At 33.5% G+C, this 20,804-nt stretch overlaps 1 protein-coding gene across 1 annotated transcript in view; it reads right to left on the reverse strand.

Annotated features, from left to right (window-relative positions):
* Positions 1–16,333, reverse strand: part of LOC149532677 (lipid-binding serum glycoprotein family protein) — a 106,903-nt gene extending 90,570 nt beyond the window's left edge. The window contains exon 1 of the mRNA XM_089807440.1: positions 15,821–16,333. Coding sequence (XP_089663566.1) covers positions 15,821–16,261 — 441 coding nt within the window. The 5' untranslated portion in view covers positions 16,262–16,333. The remainder of the gene's footprint in view (positions 1–15,820) is intronic.
* Between the last annotated feature and the right edge of the window lie 4,471 nt (positions 16,334–20,804).

Raw genomic sequence — 20,804 nt, forward strand, 5'->3', positions numbered from 1 at the left:
TCTGTCTAAGGAAATAAACCCATACTTTTCTAGTTGCGTCATCAATAAATGTAACATAATAATGAGAGCCACCAAGGGAAGATACCTGAGCCGGTCCCCATACATCTGTATGCACAAGCTCTAATTTCTCCTTTTTGTTTTCCTTCCTTGTCTTTACAAAACTCACTCTCTTTTGTTTTCCATACACACAACTTTCACAAAAATCCATATTCACACATTTTAGACCTGGTAAAACTTTCCTTGAATGAAGTACTTTCATACCTTTCTCACTCATGTGCCCAAGTCTATTGTGCCACAGCGCTGTATCAGAATCTACAGCAGCTATTTGATCTCCCTGCTCAACTGCAGTAATTGTTCCTGAATATTCATTTTTCTCTGAAACAATCAAACTAGAAGGAACAATATGACCTGTACAAAGATATAAGGTGCCTACTTTCACAACTTTTGCTACTACAAGGGAACCTTTTGAAACCTTCCAATTTTTATCATTAAAAGTAACTACACAACCCTCATCACCGAGTTGCCCTGCTGAAATTAAATTTCTACTTAGTTTTGGAACATGTCTTACCTCATGTAGTAGCCAATGATTCCCATTCTGCAACTTAATCTTAATTTTTCCCTTTCCAACAATCTGACAGGGTTTATTATCCCCCAAATAAACAAGCCCAAAATCCCCTTGGACATAATCAATGAAATAACCTCTATGAGGTGTAGCATGAAAAGAAGCACCAGAATCTAAAACCCATGAATCATCAACAGTCTCTAAAGACAGAAGCAAAGCATCCTCTTCGGATTTGTTACTTACCACATTTGCCTCTTTGTCTCCATCTGATTTATCTCCTTCATTTTTCTTTCGAGTCCAGCAATCTTTCTTTTTGTGCCCTGGTTTCCCACAGTACCAGCAATCATTTGGTCCTCTCGATTGAGACCTCCTCCCCTTTGACTTTCCTCTTGATTTCCCATGATTTCCAGAGTTACTTCCTCTTTCAATCGTTCTGCCCCTGCTTTGTGCATTTAAAGCACTTCCTGATGTAGATCCACCTGAGGATTTTCTACGAGTTTCCTCACTTAAAATAACACCGATCACATCATCATATTTTAGGGTACTAGATCCAGGAACAGAATTACTCACCGCCATTACCAAGCCATTCCAGCTTTCAGGCAAAGAACACAAAATCAAGAGAGCCCTAATTTCTTCATCAAAATTGATACCCACAGAAGATAATTGACTAGTAATAGTATTAAACTCATTTAAATGGTCTGCAACAGATCCACCTTCTGCCATTTTCATATTAAATAAACGCTTCATGAGAAATACCTTATTTGAAGCGGAGGACTTTTCATACAGTGTTGCTAGGGTTTTCATCAAATCTTCTGTCGTCTTTGCTTTTGTAATATTAAATGCCACCGATGGTGCCAAGCATAACCGAATGCTTCCGAGTGCCTTTCTGTCCAAAACATCCCATTCAGCCTCTGACATAGTTCCCTGATTCTTGGCTTTTCCTTCCAACGGCTTCCATAAATCCTTCTGATATAAATAGTCTTCCATTTGCATCTTCCATAACTGGAAGTTCTGCCCATTAAACCTGTCAACCCTCAACTTACCCTCATCTGCCATCGCTCCCACTCAACTATGAGACTCCCACTTAACCGTGAGACTTTCCTGCAGAGGATAACTGAAAGACAACCTTGCTCTGATACCACTTGTTAGGATAAACCACGGACAGAAATAAAAACTACATGCAAATATAACCAATAACAGAAAATAATAGAACACACAAAAATGAACACAAGGCACCAAGATTTAACATGGTTCACCCAATCCCTGGGCTATGTCCACCAAACAGCAAGTCTGATCTTATTACAATCCAGTGATTACAACCTGATTACAATCCGTAATCCCTTACAGCTCAATACCGCCGCAAGAACCAATTTCGTATCACCACACATGAAAAATACCCAACCCTAAGCCCTTTTTATACAAGTATTAAACCGCTTTAGGGTTATAACATGTCGGCCATATGTCGGCCATAATATGTCGGCTACCATGTCGGCTACTTCCCAAAAAAAAATTTCACTATTTATGAAGTATGTACAGTACTTTCCTGATCAGTCACCACAATCTAACACATCCAACATTAAGATTGATTGAGGCCAAGCAATTTTACGAGGGGCGGACCTGTAATGTCCCATTTTTTTGGAGGAATTAATTATAAAGTTATCAATTAAAAATATATATATTACAAGGTAACTTTATAAATTAAATATTAAAAAAAATCTTCTAGAGGTTGTTGGAAGAAGCAGAGAAAAATTAAAAAGGGAGGCCGACCTATCAAAGAAAAAAGAATAAATAGACATTGAGGGCTCATTGCCTATCATCGAGATTTATTATTTCTTTTTGTTGATGTGCGTTGTGGAGCCTAGGGTTTCTGCAAGTAGTCACAATTGGCCATTAAGAACGAAAACTCTCAATTGGTACGCAATTTTGAGGGTGTGAAAGATCCCCTAAATTATTGCAGTTGTGGGAAGGATATTTCAGTCCTTTCACTTGTGCTTAATTGTTGGTTTGGAGTTTCAGTTGGAGTTGCACTTTCATCATATCATCTTTAGCATTCAGTCTCCACCATTTGATCAATCTAGTGGCCTATTGGTACGAGTCATTACACTTTAGGCATCTAATAATTAATTCTTTTACTAATTATTATAATGCAACCTAGGTTTTACCTTTTAGGGTTTTGATCTCCTCTATAAAGATTGATCTCTTTGTAATTAATTATTCATTCAATACAATTTGTAATTCTTTTTTGGCACATCAAGAATGTTTCATCTTTTGTGGATTTGGGAATTCTAGCCTCCATAGCTTTTGCTTCTCTCTTTCTATGACAGGTGTTTGCATGCAGGTGATTTTTGGGAGCTATGGAGTTGAGTTGTCATCAACTTTAACATGGTATCGGAGCTCCAAATCTTCATGCCTTGTTCTTTTTATGAAAGGTTTGGCTTGGCTTTCAAATTTGTGTTTTTTCTTCTAGAGGGTTTCATTACTTAGAGGTTTTTTGTGTTGGATCTGGAGGGTCAATTTTATTTTTTGTTCACTTTAAGCCCAAACAAACATCATCGTTAGATTTGCAGTGCCCAAATAGCCATATTTCCATAAAAAAATTGTCCAATTTGGACACAATTGTTCTACTCATATATGGGCAAGCCTGTGTCAACTAGGTACTAACACATGTTAGTCCAAGTACGTTGCATGCACTAGTCATGACATCATTCTTCTCTAGCCAAAATTTGACGGCCTTCAAACTATCATCTTTTTGAGTATTTTTGTCACAAAAACCAATTGGTGGTATTTTGGTCATATCCACGTCGTACAAAAATATTTTTTGACAAATCTTATATCGTCAAAAAGCTCTTTCCAACCCTATTGTGATGGTGCAAACTATTTGGACTTTTGATTCTTTTTTGTTGCATGTTTATGCAATCAAATCCAAGGTTTCTATTTTGCACTCCAAGAGACATATCTTGAGCATCTAATCTCTAATTCGAGAATTCTTTCTATCGTTGGAAAGGTCTTTCCTAGCTCTTTCAAGCTATGTTGGTCGTTTTTGTAGATTTTGCTCTAGGAATATTCTATTCAGTTTTTGGTATTTTTGTAATCTAGTGGATATCTTGGTTGCTTTAGGTTCGAAGATCAATTTTGTTGCTTCAGATGATTTGTCTTGGGTTGTACTATTTGTTGTACCAGCCTTATGTCTCTTCTAGTCTATATAGACATCTATTGTATGCATTCTTGCAAACACACTGACATAAAGTGTGATATTGCAATATGTTTTTCATTTTAGTTGGTTTGCATAGTTTTGCCTTATGATTCGAGCAATGTCATCCGAGGACACTCATGCAGATTATTGTATTCTTGCGATTCACCATATTTTGTGCCTTATTGTACATGCATTACTCTGATTAAAGTGTAATGGGGTATTGATGTTTTACCTTTGTTTGTCATCTTCCTTTGTCCTGTAAGTTTTCCTTCTGTGACATTAACATCATAACATGTCTGAGATTGATCACCTCAGTACACACATAAGTATTCTTTTGTACATCTTGATCATGGTTCCTTGACATGCAATTCTTTAGGCCCACTTTTTCAGTTGTCTATCACCTCACCCCTGTCTATATTAGGGGGGGGGGGGGGGGGGGGGAGGGGTGGGTTTTGTTGTTTCTTATGCTTCATTGGTTTGATGGAGTGAGCTATGTATTCACTTTTAGTTCCTATGTACTAGGCAGATGTAGTGGCTAGGTACCTATCCATTTCAGTAAAATGGATCGCTTACCACTTCTTTTCATTCCTACTTTGGTTGTGGTCTTCCATTTTTCGATTGATCAGCTCTTCAAGCTTTAGTGTTTCATGCCATATGTATCTTAGAGTCCAATTGTTTGCATGTTTGTGCCTCTTAATTCAAGTAGTGTCTTCTAAGAGCACTCATGCAGATTGCAATCTTCTCTACTTGTTCAGGTTCTATTTTAGTGGTGGCTCTTTAAATCAGTAGTTACTTTGTGATAGAGCTTTGTAGCTTCTATATGCTTCAGTGATATTCTTCATGATCATCATTTTGTTCCTATCTTCTGCGACATTCTCTAGTTTGGAGGTTTCTTCAATCCTTTACTAGCTCTTTTAGCATTATTTCCATCTCTTCTTGGAGTAGGGTTTCACCCATGTGGTTTTCTTTATTTCTCTTTTTTATAGATATTTAATTGTGCTTGGGTACCTCATCAGGATTTGTTTCTAAGACCCAAATATACTTCCTGTAGTAGTTTTTAGGTTTTTAGCTAATCCCTAAGTTTATCTTAAGGGGAGGTATTAGAGTAATTAGATATTTTCTAATTAACTCTATTCTACTTAAGTTAAACTTTAGGCATCTAATAATTAATTCTTTTAATAGTTATTATAATGCAACCTAGGTTTTACCTTTTAGGGTTTTGATCTCCTTTATAAGGACTGATCTCTTTGTAATTATTCATTCACTCAATACAATTTGCAATTCTCTTTTTGCACATTAAGAATGTTTCATCTTCAGTGAATCTAGGAATTCTGGCCTCCATAGTTTTTTCTTCTCTTTCTGTGATAGATGTTTACATGCAAGTGATTCTTGGAAGCTATGGGGTTGAACTTTCATCAACTTCAACAATATCCAACAAACTTGGTGTCCCTCTCTAAAACTATGCTCTTTCATAGACCATGTAGTCTCACTACTCTAAAAAATAATTTTACCACATGAATAACATCATTAGTCTTCTTGCAAGGAATGAAATGTGTCATCGTCAAAAATTTGTCAACCACCACAAAAATTGAATCATGTTATCTATGAGTCATTAGTAAGCAAAGAATAAGGTACATACTAATATCCTCCCATGGCTTCTTTGGTAGTGGTGATGGTTGATATAACCTTGTATTCTACTTTACTACTTTTCTCATCTGACACACTCTACAACTTTGTATAAATTTTTTTAACATTTTGTTGCAACTGTGCCTAGTAATAATTCTCACTGACCAAAGAAATGGTTTTATCTCGACCAAAATGTCTAGCCAACCCTCCACTATGCTTCTCCTTGATGACATTCTCCATCATACAACTCCTTGGAATGCACAATTTACTCGCTCTAAATAACATATCATCTTGGATAATGAAATTCAACCAGATGGTTGTGTCTAGAGTAACAAGTTTTGTACCATTTTTCCAGGCTTCACCAAAATTGAGATCATTTATATACAAACTCTTGAGTTTTTTGAATCCAACAACCTCAATCTACATCTTTCTCAACAAAATGTGTCTATTGCAACTCTCCAAAATCTTAGCTGATTTCAAATGCCTCTGATTCAACTTGCCTTGATTGTTCAAACGCTACAAAGCTTAATGATTAGTCACTACCACATTTGGGGTCAAATTGTGACAGCGGTGTAATTTGTGGTGATTTTCATTAAAAAATATTGCAATTGTCCCCGACGTCATCACATTACTGATGTCAGCATCGTAATTGCGACACCCGCATGAGTATTTATATTTAAAAATTAAAAACACGACATAAACCATTCCCCATTTGTTTTAATCGATTGTGGAGAGTTGCGCACGAAAGATTGTGGCGAACTCCGAATGAGAGTATAGAGAAGTTGTGAAAGAGTGTGGAGTGTGGAGATCTATGATTGCCTAGTTGTGCCCTTGCTCTGTATTTTATTGCCCTTTCTCTACATTTTGTTGCTGTGGTATTTTGCTTATAATGCACTCTCCTCACTAACTTTGAATATCTTCCTCCCTCTATGAGATCTTAAACTTAATAAAAACGTTTTTTTTTGTTCTCCATGGCATCGAATGAGCTTGACTGTATTGTAATAATCTCCAATCAATCTATGGTCGTGCCCTAGCTATGTGATTGTGTTGTTGTGTCATGCCCTTGTGATCTTTGTACCCTTGCCCTTGCTCTGTGATTGTGTTGTCATGTCATGCCCTTGCCCTTGCACTGTCCTTGTTGCATAAATATTCCAGAATGGTTGGATATAAAGGCTCCATACGCTAGGCCAACAATGGATGCCAAGGATGTAACCATGCATGTATTGGCACAGTCTCCCTACGAGGATCCTAAGTCTCTATTATTGTTGTTAATTTGGACATCACTATATGATCCAAAATGTTATGAAGTACTAAAGCCAGTAGTAACTTATCCCATGTCTCCAAAAAATGTAGCATAGTTCAGGGTCCCTTGGCTCCCAGGAATTTGTAGCAGCTATTATCACTGCTAGAAGAATAACTTCAGTGAAGAGTTGAGTGTAAGGAGTTGAAGAAGCAAGTTCTGCTTCTATGTAAATGTCATAATCACGAGGCTCATTCCCTTGCAGAAGCCTCTGCCACAATGACATTACCTCTAAACCATGCAAAGGATGTTGAAGTGGTTCCCAACATTGAAACACTCTTATAAGCAATGGCGAAGCAAATGCAGATGCAACACATGACAAATTTCACAACTTGTAGTCCTCTCGATATTTGGACTGTAAATTGTTAAAGACACTTGCAAGTGATTCTAATGTCATAGTACCTACCGCAACACTTTCCTGGATTCTATCCAGTGCTCTCATAATATCCTCTATGTTGTCTAGTTGTTGTTTCTGTCGTGCAATCTCTTTCTAAAATAGCTCCTTCTCCTTCTAGTATATTGCCATAGACTCTCTCTCATTCGATTATGGTGCATCTCAACTAGTTGCTCCAATGATGCAATCACCCACCTATCTCCAAATTGTGCAAGCACTCGTTGTTTTACAGAATCTAGATAGATACTGGTTCCAAAGCCATAAATTTGAAGACCATCATGTGTGTGTGTCCCACTTCAGGGAAAAATGGATGTCATGTTCTTGTGCATATGTTTCAATCATTTCCTCGATAACTTCCATTTCAGCATTCAAATTTTCAAGATTGGTCAAGATCCTACACAAAAATAATGCAGACCAAGATAAATGGGTAGAGCTCATAAGAAATTTTACAAAAACATATCATAGTAGATATTTTTAGAGAGAAACAAGCCATAACCCAATTAAATTGGTCTAGTTGTTAATTAGTTGGGTTGATTACAAATTCCTGTAGAACTGTCATCATATTAGGTACAATAAAACGAACAATCGATTGTTCCCAGCTAGTAGGATCAAATACACTTTTCCAAGGTAATAAAATTGCATATGCAGATGAATGTATGTATGTATGTATGTACGTATGTATGTGTGTATGTATGTATGTATGTATGTATGTATGTATGTACGTGTGTATGTATGTACATACATATATATACATATGTATATGTATATATATATATGTGTATATATACATATGTATATGTATATATATGTATATATGTGTGTGTGTGTATATGTGTGTGTGTATATATACATACACACACATGTGTGTGTCTATGTATGTATGTATGTATGTATATAGAGAGATCTTGTGGATTGTGGATTGTGGATTGTAAAAAAAACAAAAAAACACGACATTAATCATTCCCCATTTGTTTTGATTGATTGTGGAGAGTTGCATGCGAAAGAGGGCAGAAAGCTCCAAACGAGGGTGAAGAGTTCTAAACGTTGGTGGAGATCTAGGATTTCATTGTCATTTGCTTGTGATCACTGCATTTCGTTGTCGTGCCCTTGTGATCTCTGCATTTCGTAGTCGTGCCCTTGTGATCTCTGTATATGTATGTATGTATGTATATATACACATATATATACATATGTATATGTATATGTATATTTTTATATGTGTGTGTGTGTATTTATGCATAAATACACACACGTGTGTGTCTATGTATGTATGTATCTATGTATCTATGTATTATGTATGTATACAGAGTGATCTTTTTTAAGGTGCTTATTGATCCAACTGCATACATATTCCAAAATCCAAATAATAAAACAATAAAACTCACTCAACACGTAGCATGGCCACAGATGCGATGGCAACGCCTATTAGTAGATTCATCTTTTTCTCTCTCGTTTTTCATGTGTTTATTTCGCTTGAACTATTATTTCTTAGGGGGCATTTTGTAATATTGAATTCATTTTATACAGGAGGTGATGAGGACATTCCTGGATGTACCTATATTAGATGTACGGAAACACTAAAGAATTGTGATGAATTGCTTGCGAGCAATGATGGTGGACTTCCCCTGAGAGTAGCCCAACTTTCAGATACTTTAAATATTGATCCTTTCTTAAAGATTTTAGATGTTAACGAGGAATTTAGAATGTGGGGCGGGGCCTTGCAAATGAGCTTCCACTTTACGTGGTTGGCCCTAATTAGTAGAGAATATTAAACTATTCTCAAAACCAAGTGAAGCTCATAATTACCCTATGATTGCATGACAACTAACTGTGTAAATCTCTTGGTTTCAAGCAATGCAAAAGGAGGCCATAATTCAATATGCAATCTCAATTCATATGCATACAACATTAGGTGGAGCTGAAAAACATAATAGGTTTGCATTTTTGTTAGAGGTCTTTAATTAGGTATTTTAAGTTATAGACCATCATGAACATTATAACTTTGACTCTTATAGGCAAGGGTAATGTTCTCAACATGTAAGCAAATCAACACTTTCTATGTGTCAACTTGTTTGTCCATAGTAGTTAGAGTTATAACGTTCATGATGGTCTATAATTTTAAAAACTTAATAGACCTATTAAATAAATGTAAGCGTGGTGCATTTTTTCAGCTTCGCCTATTGTTCATGCATATAGAATGTAGTTGCACGTGCATTCTTGATTCAGAATTTAACAAGTAGGGTAGGCACCTACAACTTGACAGATTATTCCTCTATGGGGGAGATGGCATTATCAGTAGAACCCTGTAACTTGGACACTCTATGGCCCTTTGTCTTTGCAATATGGAGACGCGGAAATCAACTTAAAGATGAATTAAAAAAGAAATGGCTAAGTGTATAAGTTTTCTAGAACTTATGTCAATTGTTTTAACTCATAACTTATGTCAACTTTTTTAATTATGGCAGTTTTCTAACATTAGATTTTGTTGCTCCAGTGCTTGTCGATGGTGACAAATGGATTGTACTTACCAGATAGAATGCAAACAAGTTTACTAGGATTGCATCAAAATATGAAGTGAGGTATGTGGTACTTGGTACTTTTCTAATCTATATAGATAATGGTCATCATTTTTTTAAAATTGCAGATGAGTTAACTTTTTTTTAAATTAATCGAATTGGGCATGTGAATTTTATTATCACATTCTCATTACAACTTTTATTGTTGAGAAAAATGATTATTCACAAGGATTAATGATTTTGGATATTTATTTTTATGGTTTCAAATGTACAAACCATTTATCCAAACATCTTGATTTTGCAATCTAGTTTCTTCAAATTTGATTTAATAATTTTAGCTTCTTCCTTAAGAATGACCCAAGTCCCAAAGTATGATTACCCAAATGAATATTTATATGAAAGAAAACATGGGAGTTTTGAGAGACCATCCATGGACTATCCAAATCTACTCTTTATATGTTTTCAACCTCCTAATGAATTTACTATTTTTATCTTGGACTGTGTGATTTGCAGGAAGATGTGAAACTAATGAAGGACATGGGTTGGGATGCATAAAGGTTTTCCATATCCTAGTCATGGATATTACCATGTGAGCCAATTTTTTAACCCTTATACAAAAGTCACTAGCAATCAGCAGTACAAAAAAAAAAAAAAAAATTGTTTTTGTGAGAACAGATGGCACAATCAAAGGTGGAATTAACAAAGTTGGAGTGGCCTACTACAATAACCTTATCAATGAACTCTTAAAACATGGTAAAAATTAATACTATTTTCTATTATGGACATAGAAATCTCTATAATTTTATGCAAGCCTTGACCAAATCATGTTTAACAAGTTCTAACTTAAATTTGATCCTTGAGAAGTTTTGCTCCTCAATTCGCTTATTTCTTTTTAATTTTGAACTAATTACATTTTCTGATATTGAGCACAAGGCACACTTACAGACTTTTTGTTTCAATAACAAATAATGTTACTTACATTTTTGCTGTAAAGATCTGCAATCAATCGATTTTCTAGGTCCAGGAATAGCACTCCTTGGTCTAAATGCTACTCAAAACCCAACTATTGTAGCAGTGTGGCTAACAGCGGCACTTAGTTTGAGTTCATTCAACCAAGTTGGTTTTCTTCTAAATATGCACATAGGTCTCTTGTCTTGATTGATATACCAGTGTCTTCGTTTTCAAACATATTACAATTAGTCTTTGTAGCTTACTGAAGTATATCATTATGCCATTGATTTAGAACTCCTTCATTTGAATTTAATGTGTGTCAATAGCTTTAAGAAACTTGAACAATGATATCATGATTTTCTATACTTAGAAAATACACTCTTTGAATATTTGGATTCGTCTTTCTTTGTTGCATAAGCAGGATATAGCACCATGGTATGCAGGAGTTCTTCATGGTAGGATGGTTGATCCCTTTTTTATCCTCAAGTTTCAAGGCAATGGATTGATTTCTTATTAATTGGGTTCATTCATGACAACAATCCTATTCTTCATATCTCTATTGGACGGGTATCACAAATTCAATTGTGATGACATGTTCCGACAACTAACTAAATATGAAGCAATGTGATAATTTATGTTATAGTTGTGATTGAAGGCAGCAGATGAGTTGTGAGTATTAAGAAAGTCATAAACAATTGTAGCCTCCCTATTTTGATCATCAATGTAGGAGTTCAATGGGATTGCTAAAGGTCCATAAAAAGGATTGTCTACATGAATTGTAAAAAATAACCCATGAAAATGTGCTATGTTGGCAATGTTACTATAGAGGGTAGACAATTTAGGGCTAAATTGGTTGTTTCTTTGAAGGAAGGCTCATCAAAAATATATTCTGATTCTAATGAGCTTGAGGAATAGTATGGGGAAAGTGCATAGAATTTAATAGTGGAGTCACAATGAGTAATTTGTTTGTTATGGGGAATGGACAATTCTAGGTCAGGCAAAACTAAATTGGGTGTAATGTTGACATTGTCTAAAGAAAGATAAATGGGATCACCAAGCAGAGGGCTCGAACATGTAGCCATCTCGTTACAACTATCCATTCCATTCATTGATGCCTTGATATAATTGGTCACTTCTATAACTTCTTCTTGTTTCTCTATACTTCCCCTTCTCCCTCTTGGCTTTGAAGAAGCTCCTAGAAGAGGCTTTCTACCTATTTTCTTCACTGAGTTACTCAGAGCCTTCATAGATTGAATGAAATGAGCACCCCACAAATACTCTTAAACAAAACCCAATATTAGAAATATGGCACCAAAGATAAATAGATATTAGACCAACAATACATCACCACATAAATGTGTTAGCTTGCACATTATTGCATACATTTTTACATCTGATACTAACCCATAGTTTGGCTTGTTAAAACAAAAGAAGAGATTTGAATTGCTAAAAAAAAAATGTTCTTTGTTGACCTATTTTGCAAACAAACTAAATTGTAATAAAAGGAATTAAACTTGTTCTATGTTTACCTATTTTTCAAGCAACACACTAAACAATAACAGAAAATACATTCTAAAATTTGATTCTACATCACCTATTTACCAAGCCATTGGCTGAATTGTTTAAAAAATATATTGTGTGTTAATCTATTTTCCAAATAAAATGCATTATATCATATTCAATACATTTCATGCAGCTATAGTACCATTTGTAGAGATATCTGATGAAAGAAATTCAAATTAAAGCTCTCCAAAAGTTTTAAGATTTCTACAATCTACTATAATGTCTTGTTCTTTCTTTAGTTGTCTTGTATTCTAATGACGAAATAGTCCTTTACACAATTATATTCAAAAACACTATAACACATTTTCAAACCAATTGAAACAACAGCAAATGCAGATGACCAAAAAAAGGGTTTACAAAAAAAGATAATAAAATGGGCAGCCAAGCAACATAGAGAGAAAAATACTTAGGGCTAGAAAACCCTTATATAACTTCGTCTGGCAATTATGAGCTATTCTTATAAATCTATTCTACAACTTAGCTTTTGCAAGCTACAACATTCAAGATGGCACAATATGCTTATTTCAGTGGAAGGACATCTAGTAATCAAATTGAGGGGTATAACATGAATTTACTATCTTTTTTTTAATAATTCGACTAGTCATCACAATTACGATGGAACGTTCTGATGGCTAGCTGTCACTTGCACCACACAGTTGTCGCAAAACCATCTCAATTGCAATGGCTAGTTCTAACGGATCAACGTCGCTTCCGGAATACAGTTGTCGCATGGACGTCACAATTGTGATGGCGTCAATGCGAACTCTTGCCCCTTCCTTCTTCCAAGTTACAACAGTCGTATCTGTTGTAATTGCAACAGATGCCTTTGTCGTCACAATTTGCAATAGCAAAAGTCTGATGCTCATCCAATTGAAGCCAATTCATAGTTATATCACTTCAGCAACGGGTGGTCGTCACAACTCAGGTCCAAATGTAGTAGTGAGTATATAAAACAAACTCTTTAGGTAAAAGGTAATGTCTAATAAGACCATGTGTGAAGAAATCATTTATAAATTTGAGGGTATGTGAAAAAATAGAGGATTTTAAATGTTCCAACTTGGAGGCATGGAAAAGGACAACACAAGGTTTCATTTGATGAAGTAATTTTAGAGTTACAATTGCCTTTTATCAAAACAAGGTATGTGTCAATGTCATTGTTGTTCAAAACATAATATTAGTTTATGATAAATAAAAATGGAGCATAGGTGATTAGACTAATTTTTTTTAGTAGAAAAATCATATGATATTCTAAAGTTTGAACATCATGAATTTCATAATTGTCAAGTTAGAGTGAATTGGTTTTTTACAGAAAAAGGCTGTTGGTATATTGTTAACAAAATTTTATTTTAATCACAAGATGTAGATGAAGCACTCAATGAGCATTAAAAGGTCATGGAGATACAACAATGATTAGTCTTGACTCTTGGGTTGTCTAAGGCATATTTACATCATAATGATCTAATGAAAGCTTCAAACCAAATAGTGCAAAGCTTCAATACTTTGTTTGGTTCTTCAAGTGCTAAAATGGGAAAACAAAAACATTTTGGGTTAAGAAAGAAGAGGGTGATAGCATTGGTCAACATATTAATATATTTCATTCTCTTCTTATTCAACATACTAGAACAAAATGTACAAGTTGATGATGATGATGATGATGATGATGATGATGATGATGCCAAAGCCATTTTAATAAGCAATATGCCTTCGAGTTTGGACAACATTGTGCTTGCATTATTTAAATGGAATCCAAGTCCAAGCTTGGGAAATGTGTTTTCTCACTTATTTGATGAAGAGAAAAGGGTTGCTAAAACTCACTATTTATTGAGGAAATTGCTTTGTTTATCAAAATGAAGACTAATGCCTCAATGAGGAAAAATAACTTCAAAAGCTTCTATTGCGATAAAAAGGGCACATTCTTATGAATTGTAGTGAACATGCTAGAGATCTTAAAGATGACAAGTTGAAAATAGATAATGCTTTGATTGCTAATGAAACTAAGGGAGAAAGGTGTTTGCAATGTATAATCAAGAATCTTCAAAAAATGGTAGTGAAAATGTATATCTTGTCTACGAATTAAATAGATTTTGTTGGAGGTTGGAAAAAATGGAGGTAGGAGGATCTATCATCCCAAGCTTGCTTCTCCCTAAGGGATGATTTGTTGCACCAAAAACAAAGCAATTTTATTGTTTGAATGCCTCTTGAAGGATAAAAGGAGGTATTGTGCAAATAATTAAATTTGCCTTGGCCTGTAGTTCTGTAGAGCAGTTGTTCATTTGCAGATAATTGAGTTTGTCTTGGTCTAAAGACATGTGATTAGTATCAACAAATCATTGAGTTTGTCTCAGTTCATAATATTGGAGATGTGTTACTATAGATGATGGAGTTTATCTCAATTCACAAATGAAGTTATATGCTTGAGGATAATAAAGTATGTGATGATTCATAGGTGTTACTGGGTAATCCAATATTTGTCTAGAACAAGAAGTTTAGGTTGATATTGATGTAGAGTTGGAACATTTTCCCAAACAATAGGAGTTTGAGCAAATGCAATGCAAAGTTGAATATTCAATTATATGCCTCAACATAGAAGTTTAGGCTAATGTTGATAATATGTAGGTCTTAGTTTTTTTTTTTTTTTTTGTAATGTAAACTTTAAAGGGGTGTTGCTAGGAAATAAAGTCTACATTTAACAATCTAAATAGTTTGACTTTAGGTTAGTTGACAATTACAAATGATGATATTTCTATCAAAATTTAACTGTGTAGTTTATTGAGTCAAACTCATTGACACACATTACATGAGTCACTAGTGATTCACATATGAATCCTTCTCTCATGAGAATAAGCGGAACACTTAGCACTCATTGGATCTAGATAGTGCTTGACCCACCTAGATCCAATGAGTGCTAAGTTTCCATTTATTCTCATGAGAAATGGATTCATGTGTGAATCGCTACTCATGAAATATAAGTCAATGAGTTTGACTCAAAAAACTCCACAATTAAATCCTCACAGAAATATCACAATTTGACTTGTTGTAGAAAATGTCTCCTACTTATCAATTACAAACGATATAATAAAAATGTTTCTATGTTATAATCTTCAATATAAATCTAATTTTAATTTCTTAATAATCATTCAAAACTATTAATTATATGTTAGAAGTGCCACAATTGAAATCTACAAACTTCATCTATTAGAAATAGAAATGAAATTCTACATAGATTTTGTTAATAGATTTTGATTATTATTTTTTATTTCTTAAAGTCTACCAAATGCTCCTTCAATTTTTTTGTTTAAAGTAGGATAGTTATGTGTCAATCAACCTAGAATTTGAGCTCATAAGCAAACTCCGTTCGTTCATTTGAACTACATCACTAAAAGGTAAATTGGGCGGAGCTCCCAATAATTGTAAAGATAGAGAGTGCGGAGCAATTTACAGTAGGGAAATCAGAGGCGCAAAGTTCCCTACGCGCGTAAAATCGCCCTAATTGCTTTGAAAGTCTCTGAACAACCCAGGTTCAATTATCAGGAGCTACAGCGCATTCAGCTTTCTTTGAGTAGAATGTAAAGACTATTGTTTTAGGGTTGAGATTCTTTCGAGGACAAATTTTCCGGGAGTAAAAACGAGAGCAGACAGTAAAAACTGAGAACAGAGCATTTGCAAAATAATCCAATCAAAACCTAAAATTCACGGATTTAAAGACATGCCGTACCTGGACAAAAGCCCGTCCTTTATCAGAGACAGTAATCGGAAATACTCCAGTTGTGTAAGAATACTTCCATTTCATGCTCAGATTCACCTCCACTTGAGAAGCTATGATACTGATTCCTGTTTTCCCCAAAATAATCTCGGAGGAAGGCACGCTGATGTTGGAAATACTTGCGTCGTATAGTTTGGCTTTGAGGTCCAGAATGTAGCGGATCTTCACGGTCTTTTTCATATCTGGTATGCGTAGAGGAACTAAAGATTGGAGAGCCTGATCAACCAGCAGGTCTCTCGCATAATTAAGACCCTTTTCTGAGATATTAACCCCTATAAAACCTTCCTTCTCGGATAAATTTATGGATCCGTCTGAGATTTGAAGACGGCACTCGCAAACATTTGCTGCAAACAACAGGATCAATGTTACGAGCCATTGGAGCAGCAAATCCATGGCCGCTTTGTTGTTGTTGAATCCTTCATAGAATTTTCTGTGGCTGGAGCGGTTTTATGATTGGGGGGCAGTGAAACAGAGCGATCGGAGAAATTGGTTTTATTTAACGGACAGGTGGCTTTTCAGCCTAACTTGGTACCATATGGCCGGCCATTCTGCTTGCTTTATGTGGGCATCCTCTTCGGCATTTTGTGTGACGTGGCAAAAGAATGGTACTTTTAGGGTTAACTGATGTTTTTAATGATTATTTATTTTGAGCTACCTTTTGAGTGAAGCAATTCAATTGATTCTCTAGAACTGATCACCATTCACCCAGAATGTCACATTTATAATAAAATTTTAAAAATGTAATATTTATTGTATGTAAATTAATTGATTAATTATTATTATTTGTATGAGGCAAGAGTCTAGAACGCATTGGTAAATTGTAGGTAAATTGTTCATGGGGCGGTATTGGGTCTAAAAATAATAATAATGAATAATAAATAATCTAGGTTCGATCGATTACTTATAAAAAAATATAGAGGTTCAAATTTGATTTGTTATCTTCTTGTAGGCTCATTTTAAATCATTTAACTTTACCAATTGACATAAAAACTTGTGCACTCTTTTATCACATAGTAAGTTCAAATTCGATTTGTTATCTTCTTGTAGGCTCATTTTAAATCATTTAACTTTACCAATTGACATAAAAACTTGTGCACTCTTGTATCACATAGTAAATCAATACTGTAGATGATGTAATATTTATGAAAATAAAAAGTAATATTAACAAAATTTGACCTAATATTTTTAAAATTATTTTATTCATATAATAAAAGAAAAAAATCTTGAAATTTGCATTTATTGTTTTTATAGATTGTTTAATGAGTCTTTATTAGGAGTATCTGAATTAGACGGTAATGGTATATTCTTCAATTATGTTATCAACCAAAGTCTTCATGTACACTTGTCCACTCTTGGATGAGATTGTGAAACATTCTTGGGAATGATATAAGATATGTCAAAATTTAAAAATACCATTTTATAAAATTGACTTGTTATTTTTCAAATTGTACTAGAATGTAAAAATAAAGTAAAAAGAATAATGAGCTTCACATTTATTATTCTTAAATATTATTTATTTATCTTTATTAATTTTTTAAAACAATATTATTATTTGTTAAGTTTTAAAGACAATATTATTATTTACATTAACTAAAAGAAAAAAGAGAAATATGTTGATCTTACATTTATTTTTCTTAAATGTCATTTATTTTATTATATAAAAAACTTGTTTTGCTTCATTTGCAAATTTATATTTATATATTAAAGAATATTGAAAATATTCTATAGTGTTAATAATTAATATCATAAAATTATAAATTAAACTCAATTTTTTTTCACATTTCCCATGTCATAATTCATGGAGTCTAAGATGGTTTATTTATTAGTTCCTGTCATTGTTGATTTAATAGGAACAAATATCAAGTAAAGAAAGACATAAATAGGATGTGAGAAGAGGGAGGAGGTATTTATAATTTAGTTAATTAAATAGAAAGAGGTTTTTTTTTATTAGTAAACGGGCGAAGCTTTATATTATATTAATGAAATAATAAATAATTACAAGATTCTATGTTCTGACGGGCACTAGTAGCAAAGAACAGAGAAAGAAAACCTCCAATCTAGCTCGAGACCGAAGTCCTTTATTATACAAAAAATAAAAGGGGCATACCCCAGTAAGAAAATTTATCAAATAATTTTCATAACATTCTACATACATTTATACTTTGGTAATTTTAGTGTGATTAATCCACTAGCACTCCAAGGAATGCAACCTTGTGTGTTTGGAGTAAGAGCCCTGATTACATAAGAAGCACCACAAGCTAACCACCAAACAATGTTAATTGTTAATCCAAAATTAGAATATAATCAAAGTCCATAATAGTATAATCTAGGAAGGGAATAAACTACAAAAGAGTCAGAGTGATCCGATGTGTAATCCTCAATTGTAAATAAGATTGACCGAGTCTAGAGCAAAAAACTGCTCTCCTAAGTTTGATAATAATTGGGGAAATTAAAGTTTGTGTCTAGATTGATTAATAGGTTAAATTGTAGTGAAATAAGGGTGAAAGTACTCTTTATAGATATTGAGGACTGTTCTTACAAATAATAGTTGTATTGATGTTAGTTTTATTAAAATGTTGCCTATAGTCCTTTTTTTTTTTTTTTTTTTATCAATAAGAGGCCGAAGCCAAGGTTAATTTTTATTTATTTATGATTAATTATTATGATTATTAGTTAATTTTGAATAGATTTGAACCCAAGACCTCCGAGATAAGAGGCTCACAATTTACCGTTGTGTTGTAGGCTCTTGCCTTCCCGTAGTCCATTTTAACTCCAAGATCTTTGTGTATAATTAAAAAATCTTGTTCACCCATGCCAAGTTTAGCCTTGTAATTTGGATTAAGGGTAAAAATGTGAAGATTATCAAGATATGAAAGGAGATGACAAAATGCAAACTAATAGAGAACATATTGGGCGAAAGCCAAACCAAACCTAATCAAATTTAAATCAAGATAATCTAAATAAGGATATCATATTAATATTGTCAAAATTATACAAAACAACTTATCCAGCCCTGATTACCCAAAAAAAACTATCGTGGTTGCCTAAGTAGCGCGCAGCAAGACAACATATATTAAACTTTATACATTGTATACGCTGCCAAGGGAAAATGCAGCCAAGTCATATCTGAAACTTTATACAATATATATGTTGTCAAGGAAAATACAGCCAAGCCATACCTAAAAAACTTTAGAGTAACTACAGTAATATCAGCTCGAAGCTATCGTGACGGAAGAGAGAGAAAAACCAGAGCAAAGACGTAGGTTTCATCCATAGTCTTGGTTGTGCTTCCTAGTTCCATTTCTTGAAGACCATGATAATTTCAATGGCTTCTTGGAGGTTTTTCGCCCTTGAACCAAGAGGAAATTCATAAGTATTCCTAGTCTAAAAGAGGGAGGAGGTATTTATAATTTAGTTAATTAAATCAATGATATGAAATGTAAATATGATAATGTAGTTAATAAAATATTGATATGAATGTAAGTATGGTTTGCATTTATTTGTATATTTGTATATTTTATTTTATATGTATTATTTATATAAATTATATACAATGTGAGGAAGAAAACATTTGGTTTTAATATTAATAGTTATTTGTAAGAATTGTAAATTTAATAATTTTTTAATCTAAATTGAATAGTTGTTATCTAATTTTCAATAGAAAACTATTACAACATTTAAAAATCATATTAAAAAATTTAATATTTTTCAATTGGAAAAGTTTACCATTTTACTAATACATCTCAAATGTCAAAATCAGAAGAATAAGACATTTTTTAATATTGATTAAAGGGTAACGTCTCATAAGATCAAATATGAATAATAAATATTACTATGAACAATAAATAATACTAATATTATTAATAGAAAAGAAAATATATCATGAGAAATTTTAGTATTGAAAAATAAACAATTGACTAGAAGTATGATCTCATTTAGATTAACTTTTAAGACATAAAAATTTCACAATAAATAAATAATGACACAAATGAAACATTAAACTAGGTTGAATTATCATTATTTATGAAACAGATACAAGATTGCAATTTGTCCCATAATGTTATAAAGATCATTAAAAACAATAGTAATACAAGCCACACATTACGTTACTAAAATAGTTTTAAATCTCAATTATTGGAGCATACATAATTAAATAGAAGAAAGTTTAGCAAATGTAAATCTTTTTAAAGTAGTTTCAAAATAATACTAGTTCCCAAATGTGAATCCTTTTTAATGGAGAAGATTTAACATTTGAAGGAAGGAGGAACATGCATATGACAGTGATGAATATAATAATAGAACTGACTGGAATATGAAGCAATGGAACTTTGACAAAACAAAGATAGGTGTACCTTATTGTGCCCCTACAAGACGAGAGATTTTGCTTCTTCGTCATTCCTCCATTCAAAACACAAGGGTATATACTAATACGGGCCTCCTACATGTTGAGGTAAACTTTGCCTCCCACCTACACATAATGCAGTCTCATTACTTGCACATTATACGCTCTCAACACTAAGAATAACCAAAATATTTAATAAAGTAAAGTCAATAAATTTAATATTGAACAACTAAGGCTTTAAAATGTATGACATGCACTTAGTAGGTTTTTTGTTCAACAACTTATTGCACAGGGCAGATGCTCTCATCAGCATTAATAATCATGAGTCCGGCCAAAAGTGAATTGAGCTTTGTGAAGCATGTGGTTTAGCATTTGTTACTCACGATTTCCCTATTGAACCCATGCTTGATTTGGTACATATATTCAATAGAAAAGAGAAGACTGTTGGATGCTTGATTTGGTATAGATATCCAATAGAAAACAGAAGACTATTGGACATTTTAAATTTGTAGTGCCTGATAATTCCTCCAACAATTGTGTAATCTCTAGCCACCAGAATTTTTGTCAGAACGAAAATACAGGATGTAGAGTTTA

The sequence above is a fragment of the Cupressus sempervirens genome, chromosome 10 (assembly GCF_028749045.1).
Source record: "Cupressus sempervirens isolate cs-2001-9-10 chromosome 10, ASM2874904v1, whole genome shotgun sequence".
Lineage (NCBI taxonomy): Eukaryota > Viridiplantae > Streptophyta > Pinopsida > Cupressales > Cupressaceae > Cupressus > Cupressus sempervirens.